The sequence below is a fragment of the Fukomys damarensis genome, unplaced genomic scaffold (assembly GCF_012274545.1).
Source record: "Fukomys damarensis isolate Sample0158 unplaced genomic scaffold, DMR_v1.0_HiC HiC_scaffold_39, whole genome shotgun sequence".
Classification (NCBI taxonomy): domain Eukaryota; kingdom Metazoa; phylum Chordata; class Mammalia; order Rodentia; family Bathyergidae; genus Fukomys; species Fukomys damarensis.
Window position 1 is genome coordinate 36,081,252 of NW_022900951.1, and position 9,184 is coordinate 36,090,435.

Consider the following 9,184-nt stretch of genomic DNA (forward strand, 5'->3'; position numbering starts at 1 on the left):
AGGCTGTTAAATGATTGGAGATTTTTCACCACAGGGAAACTCACCTTTTTTTTTTTTTACAGGATACTACGACAAAGACAGTTCAGGGTGGAGTTCTAGTAAAGATAAGGATGCATACAGCAGTTTTGGATCTCGCAATGATTCAAGAGGGAAGTCTAGCTTCTTCAGTGATCGTGGGAGTGGATCAAGAGGAAGGTAAGGGATTTCTTTTAACTTTAGGTGTGTATGCAGTAGCAATTTAATTGATAATCTTGTGGATGGTACGCATTATGTCTGTTTAATCATTGTATTTCCTTAGCTGTAAGAGGTCTTTAACTAAATAGAATCTGTTAAATCAGATCTAACTATGCTCTTTGGCATAATGTGAAATCAGTTTTTCTAGTTTTATATTCTCTTTAAAAGAATAACTTCATGTAGTGACTAATGTAATCAGAGATTTTTGTGAATTTTATGACAGTTTTTAAACACCTTATATTTTTGATTACACAAGTGTGGTGAACTGACCCCATGTGCCTAATAACTGTGGTTAGTCCTGTGTCCTGATTTTTCGCAAACAGACCTAAAACTCTTAAAAACATCTTAATTCAGGTAAGGATTATTTTTTACCTTTTATCCAAAATCTGTCACACAGATGAATTGTCCTTTAATGACAATGTGTATAATTTGGACAGTTAATATTTGGTGTGCTATTTTTCCTGCTGTTGAATATATTTGGATGAGTACTTTAAATGAAGGTGTGAGCTACGTGCCAATTTTAAATACATAAAACTCGATTCTTACATATGTGAGGCACGATTATGATGGATGAGTAGAACTAGACAAAGGATAGCTATTTCAGGCACTAAATTATGTAAATGATATATAGTGTGGTAATTAGTGAGCTATAGTTATAAAATAAGAATAAGCCAGAATTGGACTGTTAGATCTTTGTAGTTAGCCATAATGAATAGTTCTACTAATCCCCAGATAGAGTTCTGGAGTTGTGACAGGGATCTAATAATGGTTAAATGATGTGATTCTGATGACTTCCATATGTTATTCAGATTTGATGATCGTGGACGGGGTGACTATGATGGCATTGGTAGTCGTGGAGACAGGAGTGGCTTTGGCAAATTTGAACGTGGCGGAAACAGTCGCTGGTGTGACAAATCAGATGAAGATGATTGGTCAAAACCACTTCCACCAAGTGAACGCTTGGAACAGTAAGTTTTTAAAATATATGTTGTTAACTGTGATAAGCCTTATTAGCTGGTATGTAGCAGATAATCTTAGCAATCTTATGATTTTAGGGAACTCTTTTCTGGAGGCAACACGGGGATTAACTTTGAGAAATATGATGACATTCCAGTTGAGGCAACAGGCAACAACTGTCCTCCACATATTGAAAGTGTAAGTAATTGACCTTTTAAGACACAGATGTGGAAGTGTAATGTTTTTCAGGGCACATCACAATTAGATGGGTTTCCTAAAGGACACGTAAGTCAGACATCTCAATCATTTGTGGAAAGAGTTGAGTTCAGTGTTATTTTCATAAATAATTCACTGCCTGAGATAGGAAATGGGTCAAACATAAGAGAAGCCCAGAGTCTCTTGATTGTTCGGTATGGTTAAGCCTGGGAGTTTATTTTACTTGAAACATTAACATGATTTTACTTAAAGCAACAATAAATAAACTAGGGCTGGGGACTTAGCTCAGTGGTTCTGCCACCTGCCTTGCAAATGCAAGGACCTGAGTTCAATCCCTGGTACCAAAAACAAAAACAATAAACCAAATTACAAATTGGCTGTTAGTTGGTTATTTCTATTGTTAGTATAAAACAGAAGGGCTTCAGGTAGCTTTTCTAGCTATTTAACCCCATTGAATTTCTTGACAGTTCAGTGATGTTGAGATGGGAGAAATTATTATGGGAAACATTGAGCTTACTCGTTATACTCGCCCAACTCCAGTACAGAAGCATGCTATTCCTATTATCAAAGAGAAGAGAGACTTGATGGCTTGTGCCCAAACAGGTAAGCTCAGTTGGTAAAACATCACACTTTTTCTGTAAAGAAGCAGATAGTATTTATGTTTTTTGCAGGCCATATGGTCTCTGTTGCAACTACTCGGCTCTGCTATTTGTTATATGAAGCCATTGATGTTACATATTATTGGATGTAGCCATAATTTGTAAAAACTTCGTTAATAATAGGATGGACCTGAATTTGCCAACTTCTCTGTTTTAGGTGGACCAAAAAAATTCATTTAGTGTTGGTAACTGAGTTTTTGATTTTTGGGGAAAATGTAGGCATAAAGTGAAATTATTGATTAGTGGTGACACTTAAACTGTTATCAGTGACTATTAAAAATAGGTTTAAAATTTTTTAAATGGTTCATTCAACATGCATGCTTTCTCGATAGGGTCTGGGAAAACCGCAGCGTTTCTGTTGCCCATCTTGAGTCAGATTTATTCTGATGGTCCAGGCGAAGCTTTGAGGGCCATGAAGGTAAATATTTCTTTGCGCCATGCCCCCAGCCCAGTATTTGTTAATAAAGCGAGGAATTGTAGAGAGAACCTTGTAGATGACACCAAGACTTTAATGGGGAATAGCGTTTACATGTAATACATAAAATACAAAAGGAAATTGTGAACTTTTTCAAAACAATGGTTTAAAGAGTGAATTAATTACTCTAAATTTAATTTTTGTTAGGAAAATGGAAGGTATGGGCGCCGCAAACAATACCCAATCTCCTTGGTATTGGCACCAACTAGAGAGTTGGCAGTTCAGATCTATGAAGAAGCCAGAAAAGTAAGTGTGCTTTTCAGCCTTATCTTTATCAGTGGTTCTAATGAAAAACACTATGACTGTGTAGAAATCTTGACCTATTATTAATTGATAGAATTCCTTGGCTTATTTATGCTTACAGTTCTCATACCGATCCAGAGTTCGTCCTTGTGTGGTTTATGGTGGTGCTGATATTGGTCAGCAGATTCGAGACTTAGAACGTGGATGCCACTTGCTAGTAGCTACTCCAGGACGTCTTGTGGATATGATGGAAAGAGGAAAGATTGGATTAGACTTCTGCAAGTACGTTAAAATTTTAAGTATGGAATGTAGCATTAAGCTTTTAATGTTTAGTAGTTGTATTTTTTTTAGCATTGTGTAAATGTAAAGATTGAGAAGTGATTTATTTTAGTCCTCTTTTACAAAAAGTTTGTTCTGTTCATCATTGTTAGCATTTTAGTATAAGCTAGGAATGACCAGATCAAGGGACATTTGAGTAGCCAAGAATTAATAATGGCTATGTGACCGAGAGTGACTTACCTAGTGGCAAGAAAAATAACAGTGTTTGTGTCAAACGTTGAGGAATTTAATGAGTAGATGAAGTGAAACTACAGTTATAGCTGTATTAAAACTGGCTTTTGATTTTGACTCAAATCCTAAAAGTCCTAAACTGAAATCATTTTGTGACATGACAGATACTTGGTGTTAGATGAAGCTGATCGGATGTTGGATATGGGGTTTGAACCTCAGATACGTAGAATTGTTGAACAAGATACTATGCCTCCAAAAGGTGTCCGCCACACTATGATGTTTAGTGCTACTTTTCCTAAGGAAATACAGGTACTATATGATGCAAATTATATTTATTTATAAATTAGTTTTATCTCAATAGATGATAAAAAATTTTATTTCGTTTTCAGATGCTGGCTCGTGATTTCTTAGATGAATATATCTTTCTGGCTGTGGGACGGGTTGGCTCTACTTCTGAGAACATCACACAGAAAGTAGTTTGGGTGGAAGAAATAGACAAACGGTCATTTCTGCTTGATCTCCTAAATGCAACAGGTAAAATTATGAGTAATTATTAGCATCACTGTGGAGGTTTAGGTAATGACCCATTTGGGGGCTGGGTGTAGTGAGGCATGCCTATTATCTCAGCACTCAAGAGGCTGAGGCAGGAGGATTGTGAGTTCTAGCTCAGCTTGGACAATTTAGCAAGACCCTATCTCAGAAAAGTAAGGAAAGGACTGGGAATGTAGCTTGTTGTAAAGGCCCTGGATTCAGTCCCCAGTACTACATGCATTCATGTGAATCACTATTTTCCTTCTCATTCAAAACATTGTTGAAACAGCCCATTTTAATTGCCTCTATTTCCATGTTTACTAAATACAAAGAGAACTAAGCTATTCTTAGTGATGAAAACATTGTTAATTTTTCAAATTCAGGCAAGGATTCACTGACCTTAGTGTTTGTGGAGACAAAAAAGGGTGCAGATTCTCTGGAGGATTTCTTATTCCATGAGGGATATGCTTGTACCAGTATCCATGGAGACCGTTCTCAAAGAGATAGGGAAGAAGCCCTCCATCAGTTCCGCTCAGGAAAAAGCCCAATTCTAGTGGCTACTGCAGTATGTATAATATTGTATTTTCATTTGAGTTCATGTTCAAATACTTTTAGACCTTATATAACAAAAATTACTTTCTAGGTAGCAGCAAGAGGACTGGATATTTCAAATGTGAAACATGTTATCAATTTCGACCTACCAAGTGATATTGAAGAATACGTCCATCGAATTGGCCGTACAGGACGTGTAGGAAACCTTGGTAAGTGGTTATGGCATGGACTGATTGTTTCTTTGCTGTTGTGATGCAGAAAGCAAAGAACTTTGTAGGATCTTAAATACTAGATTCTTGTTTCTAAGGAGTGCAGTAAAGTTTTATTCAAATCAATGTTGGTTAAGTAGTGGATGGTAGTTTTTAAAGATAGTACTTGTTAAATGTGAGAAGCAAGCATTCTTACTAAAGACCTTTGTTATGTTTTTCTGGAACTGTTCTAGGCCTTGCCACCTCATTCTTCAATGATAGAAACGGAAATATTACTAAGGATTTGTTGGATCTTCTTGTTGAAGCAAAACAAGAGGTGCCGTCTTGGTTAGAAAACATGGCTTTTGAACACCACTACAAGGGTAGCAGTCGTGGACGTTCTAAGAGGTGAGGTATAGATGGTATATGAGAAAGTGGGATGAATGTTCATTTAGACTTCGCAGTGTTTTTGCTCTGGGAAGCAATGTTTGGAGTTGACTTTTTGAAACCACTAAGTGGATGGATAGGGAATTGTTTGAATGGAAAAAAGTGAGAAATTGGTTATTGTGAGTTTTGGATGAGAATTTGGTGAGTGAAATTTCATGTTACGGGAGCTAACTCTTTGCCTTTTCTTTGTAGCAGTAGATTTAGTGGAGGATTTGGTGCCAGAGACTATCGACAAAGTAGTGGTGCTGGCAGTTCTAGCTTCAGCAGCAGCCGCGCAAGCAACAGCCGCAGTGGTGGAGGTGGCCATGGTGGCAGCAGAGGATTTGGTGGAGGTAGTATTCATCTTGTCTTTGGGGAAGGGTTGTTTTCCTTTCTGCCAATCTTTTTCAAAGCATAATTAAGACTATTGGGGAATTCAACACTGTGGATTGATTGCTCTTTATAACTTTGTCAAAATGCCTGAAGGGAAGGAAGGGTTTATCTTAACAATTGATAATGACTGAATTATTTATTCTTTCTTGTCTCTCATTAGGTGGCTATGGAGGCTTTTACAACAGTGATGGATATGGAGGAAATTACAACTCCCAGGGGGTTGACTGGTGGGGTAACTGAGCCTGCTTTGCAGTAGGTCACCCTGCCAAACAAGCTAATATGGAAACCACATGTAACTTAGCCAGACTATACCTTGTGTAGCTTCAAGAACTTGCAGTACATTACCAGCTGTGATTCTCCACTGAAATTTTTTTTTTAAGGGAGCTCAAGGTCACAAGAAGAAATGTAAGGAATAATCAGCAGCCCTGTTCAGAAGGTGGTTTGAAGACTTCATTGCTGTAGTTTGGATTAACTCCCCTCCCGCCTACCCCTGTCCCAAACTGCATTTATAATTTTGTGACTGAGGATCATTTGTTTGTTAATGTACTGTGCCTTTAACTTTAGACAACTTTTTATTTTGATGTCCTGTTGGCTCAGTAATGCTCAAGATACCAATTGTTTTGACAAAATTTACTGAACTTGGGCTAAAATCAAACCTTGGCACACAGGTGTGATACAACTTAACAGGAATCATGATTCATCCATAAATATTACAAGGAAAAAACATATGCAGTAGCCTGCATTAAGGCTTTTTGATACTTGCAGATTGGGGGAAAACAAACAACAAACGTCTTGAAGCATATTAATGGGATTAGTTTCTAATGTGGCAAACTGTATTACGTTAAAGTTCTGATTTGCTCACTCTATCCTGGATAGGTATTTAGAACCTGATAGTCTTTAAACAAGCCATTCCAGTCATGATGAGGTGATGTATGAATACATGCATACATTCAAAGCACTGTTTTCAAAGTTAATGCGAGTAAATACAGCAATTCCTCTTTCAAAGTTTAGGCAGATCATTAATTACGAGCTAGCCAAACGTGGGCATGTTATTACAGGGAAAGTTTAAAGGTCTGATAACTTGAAATAGGTTTTTAGGAGGATTCATCTACTTAGACTTTTTAAATGCCTGCCATAAATGAAATTGAAGTGGTAGAATGGCTGACCACAGCAATGACCAGCCCTCATTAGGGCTCTGGATGTTTTTTGGTCTAATAACGCATGCTAGTGTTGATGTTTTTTGGTCAAGAGGGTATGAACAGGAAGAATTATGCAGCAGGCTTTATTTTAAATGCCGATTCACATTACTCTGTTCAAGCTGCGTTGAGATGTTAAACTGGCTTACTATATATAGACTTTGTAAAAATGGCTCCAGAAGAGTAACAAACTGAAATCTTTTGAGATCACACAGGTTGGAAATATGTACATAACTGCACAAGGTGTTGATTCTGCTCTACAGTGCAGTTTAGTCAGTTTTAGTTGCATAGGTTTCCATTGTATTTATAGTCTGTTTATGCTAAATCTGGCCAAAGATGAGCATTGTCCACCACTAAAATGCCTCTGCCACTTTGGATTCTGGGCTAATTTGTGGCCAGAATGCGATGATCCAAACGCTCAATCTGTACAGTGGCATAGGAAGACGGTAAAAATTTCCTAAAGTGCAATAGATTTTCAAGTGTATTGTGCCTTGTTCTAAAACTTTTATTAAGTAGGTGCACTTGACAGTATTGAGGTCATTTGTTATGGTGCTATTTCAATTAGTCTAGGTTTAGGCCCTTGTACATTTTGCCCATAACTTTTTACAAAGTACTTCTTTTATTGCACATTCAGAGAATTTTATATATATGTCTTGTGTGCGTGTCCTTAAAACTTCCAATCTTATTTTGTCTCTTGGAGATTGTTGAACGCAGCTTGTCTAGGAAGGGGATGGGACTAGATTCTAAAATTTATTTGGGACCATGGGAATGATAGTTGGGAAGAAAACTATTTGCACACGACAGATTTCTAGATACTTTTTGCTGCTAGTTTTATGTAATATTTATTGAACATTTTGACAAATATTTATTTTTGTAAGCCTAAAAGTGATTCTTTGAAAGTTTAAAGAAACTTGACCAAAAGACAGTACAAAAACACTGGCACTTGAATGTTGAATGTCACCGTATGCGTGAAATTATATATTTCGGGGTAGTGTGAGCTTTTAATGTTAAGTCATATTAAACTCTTAAGTCAAATTAAGCAGACCCGGCATTGGCAGTGTAGCCATAACTTTCTGATGTTAGTAAAAACAAAATTGGCGACTTGAAACTAAATCATGCCAAGGTTTTGATACACTTGTCTTAAGATATTAATGAAACACTTCGAAACACTGAAGTGTCCAGATTCTCAGATGTTTGTTGTGTGAGTTTTGTTTAGTTGTGTGTTTTTTTTTTTCAGTGAATGTCTGGCACATTGCAATCCTCAAACATGTGGTTATCTTTGTTGTATTGGCATAATCAGTGACTTGTACATTCAGCAATAGCATTTGAGCAAGTTTTATCAGCAAGCAATATTTTCAGTTAAAAGTTTCAAAAATGTAAGAATGGAGTTAAACTTGCTGAATGTAGATTGAACCTCAAGTCACTGTAGCTTTAGTAATTGCTTATTGTATTAGTTTAGATGCTAGCACTGCATGTGCTGTGCATATTCTGATTTTATTAAAATAAAAAGTTGAACTGCACAGTCTCCTTTGTTCTTGTTCAATTGTGTTTTTTAGAAGTGAAAATAAAGTTGTGCTTTTGCCTGAAGAATTGTAAAATTGTGTTTTTCATTGCTGTCCTTTTAAAAAAAATTTAAAAATCCCTCTTGGAGACAGAATTACTCTGGTACCCATAAGCAACTAAAAGATGAGGGTGGAGGATTTAATTTAGCTCAGTGGTTCTGCCACCTACCTTGCGAGTGCAAGGACCTGAGGAATTTTATCCCTGTACCAAAAAAAAAACCCCAAAAAGATGGTGTTTGGGATGTGTAAAACAAGATTTTTTGTAGTAGATGGAAATCTGAAAGGCAATTTATAGCATGCATTATAAATTGATTTGTGCTTTAAGCAACAATATGGATTAGTTTCTTTGTGTTATGGAGTATTTCATATGAAGGGTAGTTGACAGTTTGAGAGTAGGGTGAGTAAACGTGATGGGAAGTGTGCATAAGGTTCAAACTAATGAAAGTGTATTCAGCTTTTTCACTTTTTTGGCGCCGTGGATCAACCAACTCTGGCCCTTGCACTTGGGAGGTGGGCAGCGGAACCACTGAGCCAAGTCCCCAGCCCACCCTTTTCGCTTTTTAAAAAATTTTTTTTTGAGACAGGGTCTCACTATGTAGTTGAGACTGACTTGGAACTCACTATGTAGCCCAGGCTGATCACAAACTCAACAGCGATCCTCCTGTCTCAGCCTCCCGAGTGCTGGGATTACAGGCGTGCGCCACCATGCCCAGCTTCCTTTTTGCTTTCTTAAGGCAAGGTCTGCTAGGTAGGTCAGACTGGCTGGCTTTGACCTCAGCAGTCCTACCTCAGCCTCTTGAGTGCTGGGATGAGGTGTGCCACTTTGCCTGTTCATTGTCATGACCTCAAGCCTAAATAGGTGGGATTTGGGAAGACTACACCATTTTGGCCTTGAGGAAGGAAGATGGTTTCATGAGTTGAAAAAATTGGGATTGTTATATTGAAAAGGTAGTGGCAAGGGGAATAAGGGAAAAAAAAAATATGAGGAAATGTAAAAATGGAATTAAAGTATTTGAAGGTGGGGAGGGGAGGAGGGGGTGAA

At 37.4% G+C, this 9,184-nt stretch overlaps 1 protein-coding gene across 2 annotated transcripts in view; it reads left to right on the forward strand.

Moving 5' to 3' along the window:
* The window catches only part of Ddx3x (DEAD-box helicase 3 X-linked), a 15,171-nt gene extending 7,178 nt beyond the window's left edge, over window positions 1-7,993 (forward strand). Inside the window, exons 4-17 of one of the 2 annotated variants that reach the window (XM_010610595.3) lie at window positions 63-195; window positions 1,044-1,202; window positions 1,290-1,389; window positions 1,875-2,010; window positions 2,399-2,484; window positions 2,689-2,787; window positions 2,906-3,066; window positions 3,459-3,603; window positions 3,684-3,828; window positions 4,209-4,390; window positions 4,469-4,586; window positions 4,820-4,973; window positions 5,205-5,344; window positions 5,545-7,993. In XM_010610595.3, the coding sequence (XP_010608897.1) occupies window positions 63-195; window positions 1,044-1,202; window positions 1,290-1,389; window positions 1,875-2,010; window positions 2,399-2,484; window positions 2,689-2,787; window positions 2,906-3,066; window positions 3,459-3,603; window positions 3,684-3,828; window positions 4,209-4,390; window positions 4,469-4,586; window positions 4,820-4,973; window positions 5,205-5,344; window positions 5,545-5,624 (1,838 nt within the window). In that variant the 3' untranslated portion in view covers window positions 5,625-7,993. The remainder of the gene's footprint in view (window positions 1-62; window positions 196-1,043; window positions 1,203-1,289; window positions 1,390-1,874; window positions 2,011-2,398; window positions 2,485-2,688; window positions 2,788-2,905; window positions 3,067-3,458; window positions 3,604-3,683; window positions 3,829-4,208; window positions 4,391-4,468; window positions 4,587-4,819; window positions 4,974-5,204; window positions 5,345-5,544) is intronic. The other variant, XM_010610596.3, reaches the window with a different exon arrangement.
* The last annotated feature ends 1,191 nt before the right edge of the window (window positions 7,994-9,184 follow it).